Raw genomic sequence first — 20,090 nt, 5'->3', positions numbered from 1 at the left:
GGCCTATTGCATGCTCTGCATTCAAAATACCAGTCTGGGTGGTGCGTGTATTCTGTAGTAATACAGAGGAGGGAATACACAGGACGCTTGTTGTGATGAACATTGACTCTCGTTTCCATCCGCCTGCAAAGGTTAATTAGTTCCTAAACAATTAGCGCTTTCAAAATAGCGCTCCAGGCCATATTGCTTTCACCGTGATTCGCTGAACCAAAGAAATACTTCAGTACATTCCCGTCATCATATTTAGCCGAAAGAGTCCACAGCTACATAAAAAAGAAAATCAACAGATTCTTAATACTGGAACAAAGCGATCAAGGATTGGTGATGATAAATATGACACCAAATATTTAAAAAGTAGTATCACTATGCTAAGCTCTGCCCTCTCACTGTTAACGTTATTTTGTTTTTAGTGATACAGATTTATTAATCAGACATTGAGATCTGCAGCAGTATTATTAATATATTTTGGTAAAATTATTTTTAAAAACTGTAATTTTTCCATAAAAAAGGTTGTTCATTTAAGAAGAGCAGCTTTCAATCACTGTCCCGTAATGAGGGCTTAACTATGGGTTACATTATTGATTTCAATAAATGGAGTCAGGTTGCTTTTTTTGGTAGGGGACCGATGAACATTATTTGCTTTTTGAAAAGGGGGCGGTACGGCAAAACTGGTTGAGAACTTGTGGTCTCGACGCTTAATGCCTATGCTTATACATACTGACGCTCTGATGTACAGTATGATTTCACACATGACGCACTCCGAGTGGCGTCCTGAGACTATTTGCCACATGGTGTATATCATTAAAACTGACGACCAACACACACACGCACACACTTTGTTGAGATCCCTTCCCTCCTATTTCGGCTTCTCAATATGTCCCGCGCTCTTTGGCAGGTATTGCACAAGGCGTCACGCGAATAGAAATCGAGTAGTGTTCCCTAACGACACTCGCCAGTGGACCGTGATAAGCCTGGGTAGCTGATAAGCCCGGCCTTAAGAGACGTCTGCGGGCAGTGAGGCGACATCGCAGTGAGGGGCGGGCAGCCATAGCGAAGCTCGCCATGACAACGACCATGAAGACGCTGACGTTGACGCTGCTAGCAGCCGCGACCCTTTTGGGCCGAGCTGAAGGCCTCATAAGACTTTCTCTGGACGGTGACTCCTGGACGGCCTCCAACGGCAACGGCTGTAAGTACCAAATCAGCACCACCATACCCACGCGGTTGGGAGCACTGTTCGGTAATAACCTCTTACAGACTTACAAACGTATAATGAACTTGATATGTACCGCAATATAATATGGCAAAAATATTTTTGTGTGGGGAAGTTTGGGATGTGTAACGTTACTTAACAATATACCACGTCATATTACGGATATATTCCACCAAATAAATAACAGGTATCTTGTGTATTCTGGGGTGCTGCTTCTTAATGCTGACATGGTTCATCTTGATGTTATTGCATCGCCACACGGGAATTAGGCAACGACAGAAATAGGTTTCAGTATTTCTTGTTCACAGAGAACTTTTTTTCCCACGATTCGGCGGCGAATGTACAAAGTTTGACTACACGCTGTTGAAACAAAATTCGCTCCAAGACTGACGTAAGAATAACCTAAGACTGACCTATGGTGGTCCACAAATCGCCTCTATTTATATGGTTTTAAACACTTACTATCATTGTTACATACTGAATTTTGGATTTATACAGTTAAAGTTTTTACATATATTTTCCCAAATGACATAGAACTTTTCATGAAATAAAAGTACATAACATCATACAAAGACAGGAAAGAATCTGTTTCTATTAAGACTATAAATTACATGTTTTATCATTGCAACAATATAGTTTGTTAATTTGCATATACACACATCGAAAACAGTTTTGCATCAGCCCGGTTCCCAGAACTTGACTGTGGGTACTGTATCACAAACACAGTCCCTTTGACTGTTCAGAGATGTCACTAAACCCACCCAAAGATGTAAACAACCATGCATGAGCAGCGCCTATTAGATGAAGGGGGTCCGACAGCCGACCAGTTCCAGTCATTCCACCAGGATGGAGATACACGGCTCTTGTTGTCTGTAGTTCAACCGTGTCTAGACGGTCAATACCATCGTTCGATGCCGTCTGCATTGTCACTTTGTGCCAGGAACAAGGGAAGTGTCCAGGTGTCTCGGAGTGAACCAAACCGATGTTGTTCGGACATGGAGGAGATTAAAAGAGACAGGAACTGTCGATGACATGTCGCCCAGGAGCTACTACGGCAATGGATGACCACTACCCACAGGTTATGACTCAGAGGAACCCTGACAGCAATGCCACCATGTTGAATGATGCTTTTTGTGTAGCCACAGGACGTCATGTTATGACTCAAACTGTGCGCAATAGGCTGCATGATGCGCAACTTCACTCCCAACATCCTTGGCGAGGTCCATCTTCACAACTACGACACCATGCAGCGCAGTACAGATGGGCCCAACAACATTCCTAATGGACCGCTCAGGATTGGCATCACGTTTTCTTCACCGATGAATGCTGCATATGCCTTGAACCAGAATATCGTCAGAGTCTTGTTTGGAGGCAACCCGGTCAGGCTGAGCGCCTTAAACACACTGCCCAGCGAGTGCAGCAAGGTGGAGATTCCCTGCTGTTTTGGGGTGGCATTAAGTGGGTCCGACGTATGCCACTGGTGGTTATGGAAGGCGCCGTAACGGCTGTACGATACATGAATGCCATCGTCCGACTCATAGTGCAACCATATCGGCAGTATATTGGCGAGTCATTCGTCTTCATGGACGACAGTTCTCACCCCCATCATGCACATCTTGTGAATGACTTCCTTCAGGACAACGACATCGCTCGAGGAGAGTGGCGAGCATGTTCTCTAGACATAGTCCGTATCGCACATACCTTGGATGGATTTAAATGTGCTGTTTATGGACGGCGTGACCCACCAACCACTCTGAGGGATTCAAGCCGAATCGCCGTTGAGTGGGACAATCTGAACCAACGGTGCCTTGATGAACTTGTGGATAGTATGCCATGATGAATACAGGTATGCATCAATGCAAGAGGAAGTGCTACTGGGTATTAGAAATACTGGTGTGTACAGCAATCTGGACCAGCACCTCTGAAGGTCTCGCTGTATAGTGATACGACATTCAGTGTGTGGTTTTCATGAGCAATAAAAGGGCGGAAATGATGTTTATGTTGATTATTCCAATTTTCTGTACACGTTCCGGAACTCTCGGAACCGGGGTGATGCAAAGTTTTTTTTAATGTGTGTATTATTTTACTGACAAAGGAATATCATACTATCATTTTCACGTGAACAGAACAAATGGTTTTATTGAATTCAACTAATTAAATTTCGTACGAATAAAATTTTTCATTTCTATATGGTCGTAATTACAGTTCTGTTAACTAACACCAATTAAAGCATGAGTACGCTTAATTCTGACTGAAAAATCGTCATGTCATATTTCTATTAGGGGTACAAATAGTTTTTTTTTTATTTAACAAAGCTTAAAAGTGGCTGTCTCTTGATGGCCAGAAATATCGGAACTTTAATGGTTAATTACTCCATAATTACAACAGTAATTTTATTCCTATCATGTGCCTGTAGTTTGTATTATGTGCAAATTGTGATGATACATTAACTTTTAATCCAACATGTTTCCTTCATTCTACATAGCGGTGAGGCCCAACGTAAACAATGTAAAACAATAGTTTAAATTAGTGCAAATTACTAATTTGCTGCACAAAGAATCTTCGGTGTATTCGAATCCAGATAACCAGATAAAACAAAGTCAAAGCAGCAGTTTATATTGGTGTCAATTAGTGATATATGCCCCCTTCGGGAGAGTCGGGATGAGACCGGAAAAGTATACAGGATCCCAAAAGGGGTTGTGGTATTACAGTACGCAGCCAAACCTGACTCCTGATATCGTTCACCTAACATATCTTAAATTATAAGCATTCACGGCCTGTGGTTCACAATTAAGTGTCTCGCATAGAGTAAAACAGAAGTGATTTCTGGCGCTCACCAAGGTAGTGTCATAGACCCTCTCGTGTTCCTTATCTAAATAAACGATTTAGGAGACAATCCGAGCAGCCGTCTTAGGTTGTTAGCAGATGCTGCTGTTGTTTATCGTCAAGTAAAGTCATCAAAAGATAAAAACCAATTACAAAACGATTTAGATAGGATATCTGCATGGTGCGAAATTTGCAGTTGATCCTAATTAATGAAAAGTGTGAGGTCATCCACGTGAGTGCTAAAAGGAATCCGTGAAACTACTGTTAGATGATAAATCAATCAGATCTAAATGCCGTAAATTCAACTAAATACCTGGTAATTAGAGTTACCAACAACTTAAACTGTAAAGAACACATAGAAAATATTGTGAGGAAGGCCAACCAAATACTGCGTTTTATTGGCAGAACACGTTGAAGATGCAAAGGATCTACTTAAGAAACAGTCTACACTACACTTGTCGTCCTGTCTTGGAGTACTTCTGTGCCAAGTCGGATATGGGATCCTTACCAGATAGGATTAATGGTGTACATCGAGAATGTTTTAAGGACAACACGTTTTGTACTAGTGTGAAATAGAGGAGAGAGTGTCACGGACGCGATATAGGATTTGGAGTGGACATCACTAAAAAAAAAGGCATTTTTCCTTGCAGCGGGATTTTCTCACAAAATTTCAATCACCAACTTTCTGCTCCAAATGCGAAAATATTTTGTTGACACCGACCTACATAGGGAGAAACTATGAACGGAATAAAATAGAAGTCAGATCTCGCACGGAGAGATATAGGTGTTCGTTTTTCCCACGCGCTGGTCGAGAGTAGAATGATAGAGAATTATTGTAAACGTGATTCCATAAACCCTTTGCCAGGCACTTAAGTGTGAGTATCCATGCAGATATAGATGTAGATGTTCACTGAACCACCTTCGGGCTATTTTTCTACCGTTTCACTCTCGAACAGCGCGTGGGAAAAGTGAACACTTAAATCTAATTTCTCTTACTTTATAATGACGATTGTTTCTCCCTATGTAGGTGGGCACCCACAAAATATTTTGGCACTCTGAGCGGAATTTTGCTCACTGAAATTTCATGAGAAGATCCTGCCCCAACCGAAATCCCCTCTGTTTTATTGATTTCCACCCCAGTTGGCGTATCATATACGTGGAACTCTCTGCCCTATTTCGTGACAACACAAAACGAGCTGCTTTTCTTTGGACTCTGTCAGTCCTATCAGACGCGGATCCCACACCGAACAGCAATATCCCACAAGAGTACGATATATTCTTATCAACACAGGAACTGCAATATGGTATTTATCAGCCGATAACAGGCTAATGACTTTCGACTAAATATCTTCCCTCTGCGCGAATTACAATAAGCGCAAAAATGCAGATTAATGACACATGGTCGACGACCTATGAAAGTTTGCGTCTGGCCTTGAAGCGTGTTTGGGTGATTAAGTTTTTGAAGCGACCGCTCGCAATAACAGGAAATTCGGATTAGAGTTCCGGTTCGGCACAAATTTTTAACGTCGTCATTCCATCGCAAGTGTCCCGCTTACGCAAATGCGAATAAACTTCCTGTACTCCAGAAGACGGCGGATAAGCGTAGTGTAAGCGGTCTCTTTAGTAGACCTGTCGTATTTTCTAAGTGTTCTGTTAATAAATCACAAACTTTCCCCAAAACATTATCTATGTTATCGTTCCAATTTAAGTAATTCGTTAATGTAATCCCTAAGTCTTTAGTTGAATTTAGAGCCTTTAGATTTGTGTTTTATCGGGTAACCGAAAATTTAGGGATTTCTTTTAGTTCTCATGTGGATACTTCACACTCTTCATTATTTAAAATCAACTGCCACTTTTTGCACCATACAGATATCTTGCCTAAATCATATTGCAATTTGTTTAGATCGTCTGATGGCTTTACAAGAAGATGGAGGGTAAATGCCGTTAAATAGATGCAACATTGTAACAGGTCAGTGTAGGTGCTACACGAAGACTAATAAACGATCACTTTAGGGAACATAGAACAGGGAACACATTACTTCATAATAAATGAGATAACTGGGTGATGTGAACAGAGTATATTAGGAGAAGATGGGAACAACATTTGGATAAACTTTATAGTTGCTCAGAATAAATTAGACCACTTGAAAGTGTGGGTATCAGATAAGAGCATGATAGGGGAGATTCAGTTTTAAGGGGAAACGCACTATACTCAATTCTGTACAGGAAATAGTGTCATACCAACAAGTGAAATAGTGTTCAAATAAGAGTCAATAAATAAGGTCGAATACTCCAAATTTAGGGGTGTACATACCGATGAACTGGAATTAAATTCAGCTACTTTTACTCTTTGTATAACTGCTAATCTTGGAAACAGGTGAATCTACCTCCTGACACATTTCGCGTATGTGCACTCAATGATGTATAATGGTACAATTTTCTGGGCTAACTCACCACTCAGAAAAAAAGTATCGATTGCACAAAAGCGAACACTAAGGGTACTATATGGTTTCCATCCCTGGACGTCACGTAGATACACTACGTGATCAAAAGTATCCGGACACCCACAAAAACATACTTTTTTTCATATTAGGTCCATTGTGCTGCCACCTACTGCCAGGTACTCCGTATCACTAATCGTTAGACATCGTGAAAGAGCCGAATTGGGCACTCCTAGGAACTCACGGGCTTTGAACGTAGTGATTGGGTGTCACTTGTGCCATACGTCTGTACGCGAGATTTCCACACTCGTAAACATCCCTAGGTTCACTGTTTCCGATGTGATAGTGAAGTGGAAACGTGAAGGGACACGTGCAGCACAAACACTATACAGGCCGACCTCGTCTGTTGACTGACAGAGACCACCGACAGTTGAAGAGGGTCGAAATGTGTAATAGGCAGACATGTGTTGGATGAATCTTGTCTCAGACTGTTTCCAACTTCTGGTCAAGTTTACATTCCAAAGGTCATGGCGGGGATTCTGCAGTTATTTGGGCAACTGTATCATGGTATTCCACCTACATCTACATCCATACTCCGCAAGCCACCTGACGGTGTGTGTCGGAGGGTACTTCGAGTACCTCTATCGGATCTCCCTTCTGTTCCAGTCTCGTATTGTTCGTGGAAAGAAAGATTGCGAGATATACGTAGTGGAGAACAATATACTGCTTGACTCCTCGGTGAAGGTATGTTCTCGAAACTTCAAAAAAAGCGCCTACCGAGCTACTGAGCGTCTCTCCTGCAGAGTCTTCCTCTGGAGTTTATCAATCGTCTCCGTAACGCTTTTACGATTACTAAATGATGCTGTAACGAAGCGCGCTGCTCTCCGTTGGATCTTCTCTATCTCCTCTATCAACCCCACCTCGTACGGATCCCACACTGGTGAGCAATATTCAAGCAGCGGGCGAACAGGTGTACTGTAACCTACTTCCTTTGTTTTCGGATTGCATTTCATTAGGACGCATCTCAGTCTGGCATCTGCTTTACCGACGATCAACTTTATATGATCATTCCATTTCAAATCACTCCTAATGCCTACTCCCAGATAATTTATGGAATTAACTGCTTCCAGTTGCTGACCTGCTATATTGTACCTCCTAAATGATAAAGGATCTTTCTTTCTATCTATTCGCAGCACATTACACTTGCCTACATTGAGATTCAATTGCCATTCCCTGAACCATGCGTCAATTCGTTGCAGATCCTCCTGCATTTCAGTAAAATTTTCCATTGTTACAACCTCTCGATATACTACAGCATCATCCGCAAAAAGCCTCAGTGAACTTCCGATGTTATCCACAAGGTCATTTATGTATATTGTGAATAGCAACGGTCCCACGACACTCCCCTGCGGCACACCTGAAATCACTCTTACTTCGGAAGACTTCTCTCCATTGAGAATGACATGCTGCGTTCTGTTATCTAGGAACTCTTCAATCTAATCACACAATTGGTCTGATAGTCCATATGCTCTTACTTTGTTCATTAAACGACTGTGGGGAACTGTATCGAACGCCTTGCGGAAGCCAAGAAACACGGTATCTACCTGGCAACCCGTGTCTTTGGTCCTCTGAGTCTCGTGGGCGAATAGTGCGAGCTGGGTTTCACACGATCGTCGTTTTCGAAACCCAAGCTGATTCCTACAGTAAAATCGAACTGGTATCCCGTCAGGTCCAACAGCCTTTCCTCTTTTGAGCGATTTCAATTGTTTTTCTATCCCTCTGTCATCTATTTCGATATCTACCATTTTGTCATCTGTGCGACAATCTAGAGAAGGAACTACAGTTCAGGCTTCCTCTGTGAAACAGCTTTGGAAAAAGACATTTAGTATTTCGACCTTTATTCTGTCATCCTCTGTTTCAGTACTGACACACATAGTGGTTACAGTTACTACAAGCCACACCACAAGTTGGGAAACGGGGCCAAATTTCTAGTAGTTTACTGTCGAGTTGAGAATTTCACACACAAATGTTTTATTCATACCTTACAGAAACTAGCAGTACGGCAATAAACAACCTTTCAAGACACGCCGCTAAAGGCAATCAAGTCATTTATAGCAATACAACAGTTTAAAAAAAATTTAAAGAACAGTAGTAAACAGGCTACTAAAGTAAATACAGAACTTTGTTAATAAAGTACGGTGAGGTAGTGAAGCGACCAACACCCCCATTAAAAAAAAAATCAAAGGTCTCAGAAAACACACGATTAGTGGCAATAAAGGAATGAAGGAATTTAAAAAAAAGTTTTTAAACAAAATTGTCCTGGAATATCATTAGAACATAACCGATATGACGGACTCGTGTAAGGCGGCCACAAATCACCCACTGAGGGATGCTCAGGCTAGACAGAATACTGACCAATTTAAATACGCCCGTAAACACAATTGCCACTCTCAGGCTCATCACTGCACCGACTTTTAGCCAGCGAAAACTTGTAATGAGATGGCTTAACTTGCTGACAGCATTAGAGCTAACCTCGTGCAAGGAAACATTACACCACACAGTCCTGAATGAGCGACCACATGATCAACCAACAATAAGCATGAATTTACTCATAACACACGACAGAATAGCGAAACAATTAAACTGCCAAAACTACACCTCCCATCGGGCAGTAACGAGAGGAGGAGGAAAGATCACTGTCTTCAATTAGACCGGTGCCGGGGACAGGAAACCCGATCGCCGGAGGCCACAAGGCAGAAGAGACACTGGTTACGCAAACTTATTACTTAATGATAAAACCTTCCACTAACTTATCTTGCAATTATGCTCGAACAGGCCGTACACGACATCCGATGGCAAGGATCCACACATCCGACCGCGCACGCGTCGCCAGTCAGTGTACCCTACACGCCACGGTCACGCGACAACACGCTCTGTCGCCGGAGTTCACGTCTTCTCTGCAACGTTGACGGGTAGTGACCGCTCCTTCATGTTAGGTGTCTCCTTTTTAAACTCCAGTGTTGAAACGGAGGACTTAAAGAAGCCTGTTAACGTCTCACCAAGGTGAAATGAACAGCAACTACTCGTGGGGCGATTCTGTATACAACCAACCCGCGGGGGGGTGCTCTTCCGTCAACTCGACCCGCTCGTTACACACAATCGACATACATTACGTGGCGACTCGGTACAGCCGACCACGCCTGGTCCGCGCTGGCGAGCCACACTGCCCTCCCGTGTCCACCAGACTCTGAGCGCACGCCCCTGCTTCCGTGCCACCACACGAAATTACCACCGGTCAAAGATCTCACTTCCTCCATATCAGTTTCCCGGGCGCAAAAACGCCGATATCGATAGCAGAGAGAAAAGGGAACCAAGCAGCTACTTAATGACAAACAACATATCAGACAAACATTTCAGGGGAAGAAAAGGAAAACCAATGCAATCTGAACACAAGGTGTAGCACGAGTCGATACGCGGATCAAGTACCATTTTGGTGACAGAATGTCTGGACATTTTGATTTGATCGACCTACCGCTTTGACATAAGACCAAGATTTCTTAGGATTTTCTGCCACATGCTTTCTGCCACATGCTTACCCTGCAAGTACGCATTAGTTCCAAGGGTTGTGTGACCGTATTTAACTGATCAGGTCCATCCCAAAGGTACAATGTTTGTTCCTCAATGGTGGATCCGTGTGCCAAGACAACAGGACCCGTCTTCCCACAGCTCATATCGTCCAGGACTAGTTACGTGAGCACGAGAATGGATTCCCCATCTCCTCTAGCCACCACAGCCACGAGATCTCAATACCATTGAGCCTTTATGGTCCTCTTTGAACAGAAGGCTGCGCAAACCCTATTCCCCTCCATCCTCCTCTCACTATTTTCCAGGAAGAATGGTATTAGATTCCTTTTAAAATCATAGAGGACCTGTATGTATTCGTTTCGAGAAGACTGGCAGCTGTTTCGAATACCAACGAGTTGTCTGCACCACTTTAGGGAAGGTTAAGTGTTGTGTTTCTAATGTCTTGTGTTTTCTGTGTTTCCATAGATTGTCCAACCCTTGTATATTCGCTTGTGCAATTCGTGAAGGTCAAAAAGAGACATTTCTGTACACGGAGACATTTGGGGGCGTTCAGTGCACAAAAGAATATCTATTCAAAGTAGCATATAATAGCACTTAAGTTTACCCTTCTTGAATATGAGAATACATTATAAAAAATCTCTTTTCGTTCAAACATTTTCGTATGGTGTAAACTTCTTCCTGCGATTAATTACTCAGCAAAAACTTTATGTCTCTTTTTCTCAAAACTTCCTTAGTGTGACTTGATTCCCTAGTCCACTGAACTCCCCCGCATGACCCTGTTCACGCCCCTTACATAGCTTGTCCGGCCTGGTAACAACATTAAACACCGAACAACAGAAATGCACTTTACTGACCGTTCTATTTGACACAGATATAACTGCAACTCCTCCCATTTTCGGGTATATAGCCGGCGACGGTGTGTACGTGTACAGACTGACAGTGACAAGCGACCATGTCTTCTGGGTGTTTCTTTTGTTATTTGCCAGGTAGTGTAAAATGTTTTCCGTTCTTAGATAGTGTGATATCAAGAACACACAAGAGTTATCAGTACTTCTAAGTAATTCAAGAGGTCAAGAATGATACAAGGCAGGGTTGCTACTTATCACAGCTGATATTTAATTTGTGTATTGAAGAGGCAATGTGAAAAGTGAAGGACTATCTTAACGTGGGAATTGTTTGTCACTGATAAAGAATCCTGCATGATAAGATTCGGTTGATGACATAACTGTAGTCACTGAAAGCTAACAGAAACGGAGTCGGCTTTTTAATGACACAAAGTGACTACTACTCGATGCTAAAATTTGCTCATAAAAAACGATAACCAAGGTTAGGCTGTGCACAGCAGGTGGAAATTTCTGGATGGCAGAAAACTTGGACAACAGCCTCTTGAGGAGACAGATGATTTTTTCTGCCAATGAAATAGTATCGATAAGGAACGAAGATACAAAAACTATATATTACGTTGGTGCATAAGTTCGTAGCGTTTCTGTTTTTCAAGTTGGTTTTCCTGTCTCCATGGGTTTATTTGTCGATCTTAATTTTTATTTGTAGTTCACTGTTGCCATTTTAGTTGAGATATTGTCATCTTGTCATTTAGAGATAGTTAATGGAACTGTGGACGCTAGAAAATGGAGTGCCAAGTAGAGAAATCGGAACATTTCCGACATATTCTTCTGTTTGAGTTCAATACAGGGGTGACAGCAGAGGAGGCAGCAAGAAATGTTTGTACTGTGTATGAGGATAATGCCACTGGACAGAGCACGGTGAGAAAATGTTTTTCTCGTTTTAAGGAGGATCATTTTTGCAGTAGCGGCTCTCCACGTTCAGGAAGACCTTCGGGGGTTGATGAAGATCGCTTAAACGAATTAATCCACAATGATCCAAATCAGTTTACTCGAGAACACTTGAGAGTACTCGAGAAGTGGCAAAAGTGATGAACTGTGATGATTCCATTATCGTGCGACATTTACATGCAATGGGGAGCGTTAAAATACCGGGTGTATTGGTACCGCATGCCTTAAGTCAGATTCACAAAAATCAGAAAGTGGCCGAAAGTGCATCTGCTTGCTCTTCATCAATTGGCTCATGAACAGTACCGGCCATTCCTACCCGTACCGTTACTGGTGACGAGAAATCGTTTGTTTATGCTAACTTAAAGAAAAGAAAGGGAGGGTTGAGCCCAAATAAAGAAACAACTCCCAGTGCAAAGACCGCCGCGCATCCACAAATGAGAATGTTATGCATTTGCTGGAGCAGCCACAGTGTCGTGTATTACAAATTGCTTCCCTCAGGTGTAACCATCACTGCTGCCAACTATTGTCAACAACTGAGGCGCTATCCAAGAACAACGACCAGGAAGAATGCCTCAAGTGATATAAAAACGCTACACAGGAGCTGTACTGGGAAGTCGTTTCGCACCGACCTTATTCACTGATCTTGCGCCCTCAGATTTTCACCTTTTCAGCTCTGTATCCAACAACCTCGAAGGAACTTCCTTTGCGGATGAAAATGTGCTCGGAACATGGCTCAATGAGTTCTTAGCTTGAAAACCACGTGATTTTTACAGTAGTGGGAACGAAACGTTACCCCAACGCTGGCAGACTATTGTAAATAGCGCAGGAGAGTACATTATTGACGACTCAAGTCTCTGTTACGTGTATCTGTCGTGCTAATTGAACTTACAGAAAAAACCTACGACCTTATGCAGAAGCGTAATAGTACCGAGCATAGCAAAATGGCTTTGTATAAAATAAAGCATAAACGTTAAGACTAGAGAAAGGTTAATGAAAATCTATGTTTGGAGCACAGATCTGTGCGGTGTGTGTGTGTAATATAAAGCATAAATCTTGAGACTAGAGAAAGGTTAATGAAAATCAACGTTTGGAACACAAATCTGTGGCTCTTTGTGTGTGTGTGTGTGTGTGTGTGTGTGTGTGTGTGTGTGTGTGTGTGTATGCAAAATACTTAATAGAGGATGTTGGGAGAAGTGGTTAAAAAAATGGCTCCGAACATTATGGGCCTTAACATCTGAGATCATCAGTCCCCTAGAACTTAGAACTACTTAAACCTAACTAACCTAAGGGCATCACACACATCCGTGCCCGAGGCAGGATTCGAACCTGCGACCGTAGCAGTCGCGCGCTTCCGGACTGAAGCGCCTAGAACCGCTCCGCCACCGCGGCTGGCGAGAAGTGGTTATAGAGGTGACAGAACTAGCTCAAGACGAGAAAAGGCGGAGGGACGGATGCCTAGAAAATCATAGCATTGCAAACCAGTATTGGAGGGTAGATACCCGCTAGTCCGAACATTCTCTCGGGACATTAAAGTGGCTTGTAGCAAAAATTGCTGATTGGTCAAGCTAGTCTCTTCCAGTTATTCTTACGAAAACTGTTATGCAATACAGGAGGTTCGCTTTCCTTTTGTTCAAAGTTTCTCTTTTCCGTCTAATTATTTATCGTATGGCACATACAGTATTATAAATAATTTGAGAAAAAAACCGTGAAATATAAATTGTATATGCTACGGGTAGTTTCAGTTACCCACTCAATGCACATGGGCTTTGGAACGAAGAATTCCGTTGGATCACCAGGGTGTGTTCTCCCAAGATATTTTCAAAACCTCTGACCATTTTCTGAAGATCTGCTAGATCATGTAGATAGTAGGGAATGTTTACATTCCGCAGTTCCGTTCATTTGGTATTGGGATTGAAGGTGTCTCCAACGAGCTGTTGAGCAAGACGTCAGGGTGGATTTAGGGATCGTAGCCGATTCCTTGCCAGCTAGGGTATGTCGTGGTGGATCAGCAGTTCAGGACTGTACATGACATTTTTTTAATTCCTCTATGAGTGCTGACTTCCCGTGTAGATGAGGTGGAGGTATTACATGATGCACCACGTAAGCATCCTCAGTGGCATTTGTAACTGAACGTCTATCGTTTTGGAGCGAATATTGTTCAATTAGACTGGTGTGCATATTCAGCTACAGAGTGCAACAGTCTTCGTGCTGAAGTTCGTAATGTGTTTACCGAAACTGTGGTATCGTCCAAAGTTCGCGGTGCCACAACAAAATCGGCAACTCGCACCGATACCGCAGAAGTTACCGATTTCTTGCTGCAGTTCGCACAGACGAATGGGAGACACTAGCGGAGCCACTACATCCCATACAGCTGTGCAGCACCGCCGCATAGACGCCGATATACGAGTTCAATCGAGCATACAATCGCTCAGCCCAGTTCGTGACCTCTTGTCAGGCAGACAGTATCGACTATTTGGGGCTCATGTTTTACTCGTGTCGTAGAGCGTACTATTTTTATGAACCTTGTGAACCTACCTTGGACGTCAAGAGAAGACTATTGTAAATGTGGACGTTAGGTGATGCTTTAATATTCAAAAACAGTTGTAAATATACGGCACATTCCTGTTGCAATCTATTTTATAAGGTTAGGTAAATATTTTTATCATTATTATAATTACGTGAACTAATAGTTCATATGTTGTAGTTCCAGTCAACCATCTCCCAGAGCAACCAAAGAATCCACAGTTATGATTGGACGGTTGTAGTATCATCAGGTCATAACAGAAGCCCCCCATGTAGCGCCACTGAGTTTCTGCTTAATATTGTCACATCTCCTTACCTTGCCTATTTTTATTCGGTAAAAGAGTATGATGGCAGCATGTTTCTGACATTAGTCAGTAATTATCTGACGAACAGACGAGATGACGTGCTGGTGAGACACTTAGCCTGCGGGCTTAAAGGCGATGTTCAATGTCTGTCCAGCTATGGAGAGTAAGATTTTACGTGCTGGTTCCTTTCAAAGGAATTCGGCAATTTTCCTTCCTGAATCAAGAATTGTCTCGAACGGCTTCTTAGTCGGTCGGACTATGAATCATAATTTCCTTTTCATCATTGACTGGCGACGGACTTGGAAACCGAAACATCATTGACTACGTAAATGAATAACATATAACATATATAGCTGCTATTTTCATCTATAACGATAACCATTAGATTAAAAGCTTCAATTCAGAAGCGTATATTGCGCAGGAGGAGTCTAACAACGAATGGCATGATTTCTAAGCTCTTAGGCCGTGACCAGTGTAGTAAGCACAGCGTTAAACGTACCTAGTAATAAAGGAAGTAATAAAAACAGTCATACTGTTATAAATACAAGTCATTAAAGAAACATTCTACCATAAAAATCAGAGAATTAATTCCCGGAATGTCCAGGATACGGAAAGGAGATGCCAGTATATGCAAAAAAATGGTAATTGGTGGGAATGGTGGCAACCAACAGAATGACAGCTAAATGAAAAATCAGAAAATACAGAGTAAGTAATAAATTCAACGCTGCTAGAAATAAACAGCGATTCACGGTAGTAGAACATGCATATCTTACGAACTAGTAGTGGAGGTTCGTGGTGCTTTCTTCTCCCTCTCTAGCATCCAGTTCGTTTTTCATTACTTTCTTCTATTTGTGTCTCATTTCAATTTTCTCCATATTTGACGTAGTTTTCTACAGCGTAGCAGGCAAGTTGTTAATGTTTTCTCTGTACTCGTTTTAGAATCTCCACACTTTCCATTAGTAAGGTACACAACCAACATATTTTGGCTTCTATTTATCTAATATTGTTTTAATATTGTAACTTACTACACGAAATATTGTATTTGGGAACTTTTTGTCTGATCCTCCAGTTTCCCCCTAAACTCTAAAGGAAATTTTTCTTTTTATCAGTATTCGAGTTCATACTGTCTTTTTTTTTTTTTAGATTGTTTATCCTACAATCTAACTGATAAGGGCTTTTCTCGAGGCCGAAACAGCCGTGCTTCTTCAAAAACAAATCAACTCCAACTGGCAGTCTTGGCTTTCCTCATAAGCGATTTGTAGTTACAGATTAACATCGCTCAGCACTATGGAGAAACATAATATTGACACGCATCACTTAATGTAACGAGATCGCTTGTTTGTAAGACCTGCCCATCATATTAAAACTTACATCGGACAGAAAGTCAAATAACGATTCTTGCCTACGCGGGTAGTGCTCTTACGGTTTAAACCACCCATACCTACCATCCGCTTCACAACTTTGTCTATCATGTTTCAAACTGCGATGCATCACACAACTAATACGAACTTCAACACTTACAAATTCTGGACTTGAATAACACGCAGTAGAATATAAGAAAAATTAAGGATAGTGTTTTAAGAAGAGTGTCCTTCAGTCAAGTCCAAGGTTCCAGAGGATAATTTCAGCTATTAGCTGTAGGGTTAATAATACAGGAAAAAAATTAAGAGAAGTTAAGCTATCTAGATGTCGCTGGTGACGCAGCAAAGCTAATCAACAATGCAAAATACAATTAGGGGAGAGAAGTCATGAAATTCATTGGCTGACTATAAGTTTCTATTGTATCATTTTCACAAGGAGAACAATAACAATGCTAAGTGACTTAAAAGACAGACATGCTACTGATAGAAAGAGTGTATGATATGGTAGAAATATTCACCCTTCTGAGTTTCACTTCAATCTAGAACAGGTGATGACTGAACTGAAACACAGGAATAAATTCCAGGAATGATTAAGTTTGCTCAAAAATTCTTCACCTCCCTAAAAGTACGGAACACTTGGAAGAACTACCAAACATGATGTACTAGCTCCTTGGCCTAGAACCCGTTATAAAGCTAAACAAATGTGAAACGTTAAAGTAATATTTCAGTGTTTCATGCATTTAGTAACGAATGCTTGAAGCGAAAAGATACGCAACCAACTCAGCATTTTTCAAAGCAAGTGTGGAAGTCTGTTAAGACCTGAAACCAGCTTTTCCAGAGCGACAGACCAAGGGCCGCTAACCCGTCGAGCGGGTTCGAAAGAAGGAATCGAGAAATATTATGGTTTAATATGCCGTTGAGAGCAAATTCTGTTTGGTAATTGATCATCTGCATGTCCCACGTTGTATTGTACTGAGCCTTATGAATGCAAGGTGATCTATAGGTACCAAAAACGTGGTGAAGTTGCATGACACAAATAACGAAAAGTACATGGTTATTCAGCGAGAAGCAACTAACTACGTTGTTGACTGCAGTGACCAAATAACGTCGGTAACGTTAGGTGTGTTGCAGCAAATTACAGAGTTGTTCTGCACACCTCTAGCGGCTACTCTGAGGTTCTTTTAAACTCCCGGGATTTTCAGTGGCATGTATAGTGAAGTTACCCTGTGGCAGTGACTTTTGTAAGTGAATTATTCCACTCCCCGATAAACTATCGGTTACCAATGCAAATATTTCGGTGTGGTGTTTTTCCGGTCAGAAAAGTACAAGAGTATGCCACCCTCAAAACAACTGTGAATAGTAAATCGCTGTGGTGTTCGAATCACCCTTCACATTTTTGCGCGCTATACTAGAAAAGCACATCTGTCGTCAGGTTGCTGAGCTGGAAAAGTGCTTTTAGCAGTGGTTCACCTGTCTGACACTAAAACATCATGACTTTCACCAGTGTTAAGGCACGTAACATCCCGTGTTCGCTACCGTTCACAGTTCTGTGTTGATATTCTGACAGTCAGGGTGTAGTTTAAAGCAAAGGTCAGTGTTTCCGGCGCCATCAATCTAGTGTTCTTCGGATTGCATTCACCTGCAGGGACTGAGAAGAATGACTGGTTAATGTATCTGTATGAACTGTTATAAGCCTGTTTTAGTTTCTTCGGGTTTCTGCGGAAGAGGAATGTGGTGGCTTCAGAATAGTAGTTCACCCCACCCTGAAATTGTATGTTAGACTAGTCCAAGCACATTTACACGAGATATTGAGGGTCTTCCTTGGAGCAACCGCTGGTTAAGCTTCTTTCAACATCTCCGCAAAACCCTCTGCTTGTAAAACGAGCTGATGACCTTTCACGCTGACCTTCTTCACAGCCGCTCGATTGTATCTCGTAACCCGACACGGTGTGGATACCTCACATTTGAGAAGTATCCACTCTGAAAGGTCTACCACACATTTCAAAGCTGTTGTACAAAGGGCGCTGTACTATGCACCTAATTGACACCAGAAATTAAATCCTCAATATCGGTTAGTGTAACAACAGAAGCAACTTCTTCTCCAGTGTTTGCTGATTACATTCTACAAGAAATCTAAAACTATGAGAATCTGTACCTGCACAATGTTTACTCATGTAACGGGTGGGGGGGAGGTGGGGGCGGGGCGTATGTGAAAGCGACCAAAACCGTGAAAAATTTTTTATTGGCTCTTCATTTACTACATGGTACTGAAATTTCAATTTCTAAATATTATGTACCAATTCCACTCCTAAGTGTGATAAAAATAATAACTGGCAAAATCTTGCAAGGTGCGCCGCGTCTTGCTTGCTCTGTATTTCCTGTTATTATTTATTCCTTCAGCATTTTCTTCCACCTTTATGCGACCACCGTGCAGGGGATATTTGTGTAGTACGTCAGGAAAGCTGTGGAATGGCATCACACATTCTATGGTTTGTGGTGTTCGTTTACAAGTGGCTGCAAAGGAGTAAAGTTTACGGAAATTGTGTGTAGCTTTATTAGAATCCACAATATGCCTTATTGCCGTAAAGTGTAATTGTTACACTTTAATAATCTACACTTTAATAGTACTGGCAGACTACACCTCTACAGAGGCTAGGATTTGATCCTGGAGCTTTCACAATGTCGATATTGAAAGAAATCGATAACAGAAACATTGCTTTGGGGGATGCTATTGATATTCAGTTTGAAAATCTGGTTAACCAAAGATGAAAACCAACGAAAAAGATAGCTTGAGGATGAAGGGGGGTATGCATAAGCTTTACACTGGTTCACCCACAGAAGGAAAGGTCTTATAGAAACACTGTCAAATCATTGATTCAGGTTTCCCGTAAATAACGTTTTGGAAACTTTATGTACCTTTTGTTCGCAAACCATTGACGTTAAAGTACTTAAATTTGCCATGCAACTAGTCAATACCATGGTGAAATATTCTGTGGAAGGAATTTTCAATTCATACAATAGTACGGGATTTATATAAGTGAAATACCCTAACATTTGGTGTTTTTCCACAGATATTTGGAGAGCTGTAAAAATCCAGCAAAAGAAGATACCAAAATTCTGTTCCACAGATATCTGTAATATCTGTAATAATGGTACACAAAATTCTGTATAAAAATGCGTTGACTTCGTTTTGATAGATTTTCCAGAAAAGGAACATCTGTACTCACTTTGTTCAAACAAATTTAAGTTCTTTATCATTAAAAACGTATAACGGCAAGAAGCGCGAAAACTTACGTGTGTATAGATATAACATTTCTTAACAACTGTGCCAAATTTAATCACATCTTCATGAAAACTTTGGACATTATAAAATTTCTTTCAAGGTAAGGTACTGAAAATTAGTGTACCTCCTCTTCTCTAACTTTTGCTGATTGCACTTTACAAGAATTATAAAAGTGTGAGAGTCTCTACACGCGTGATGTTTACTCGTGTAATCTGAAACCTCATTCACATCATTACCGCCAGTTATCTGACATCTACTTGTGCATAAAGAACTCCTCTAGAATTTGCTGTGCTTTATACTTTCCACCTGTATGTATACATGTGTTCATGCACGTTTTCTAATGTTATCTCCCAGCTTTTCATCGGGTCGTCGCTTCAGTTTCTTTTCCTCATAAAATCCAGCGTAGAACTTCCTTCTGTCACCTACATCTTGCCCATTCACTTTCATTTAAGTCGTAATTACGTCCATCTTTCCACTGTGCATCCTGATTTTTTTTTTCCAGCATGCATCTTCCCATTGCTCTGTGAGTGACCCACTACCCTTTTAATGATTTTCTCATTGAAAGTATCTTTCTCACTTGCATCACTGATGAAACACAGTAATCGTAAACTTTCCCCTTATACACAATGTAAGCTTAGTTGTGAAAATCCTGTTTTGTTTACCAAATGACATATTAATAGCCCCTATTTACCGTGCTGTATTTAAGTAAAGTTGCTTTAAGTCCCAAGATGAAGCAATCTGCCCAGACCGACCGCCACAT

General features: G+C 41.5%; 1 protein-coding gene across 2 annotated transcripts in view; it reads left to right on the top strand.

Annotated features, from left to right (window-relative positions):
* The first annotated feature begins 1,023 nt into the window (after positions 1-1,023).
* Positions 1,024-20,090, top strand: part of LOC124612771 (beta-mannosidase-like) — a 298,303-nt gene continuing 279,236 nt past the window's right edge. For both annotated transcript variants that reach the window (XR_006979569.1, XM_047141165.1), the window contains exon 1: positions 1,024-1,189. Coding sequence is in view for 1 of the 2 variants with exons in the window: in XM_047141165.1 (XP_046997121.1) it covers positions 1,063-1,189 (127 nt within the window). In the remaining variant the exon portion in view is untranslated. The remainder of the gene's footprint in view (positions 1,190-20,090) is intronic.

Source organism: Schistocerca americana, chromosome 4 (genome assembly GCF_021461395.2).
Source record: "Schistocerca americana isolate TAMUIC-IGC-003095 chromosome 4, iqSchAmer2.1, whole genome shotgun sequence".
NCBI classification, from domain to species: Eukaryota; Metazoa; Arthropoda; class Insecta; order Orthoptera; family Acrididae; genus Schistocerca; species Schistocerca americana.
The sequence above is the reverse complement of the archived record's forward strand: the minus strand, read 5'-3'. Positions and strand labels throughout refer to the sequence as shown.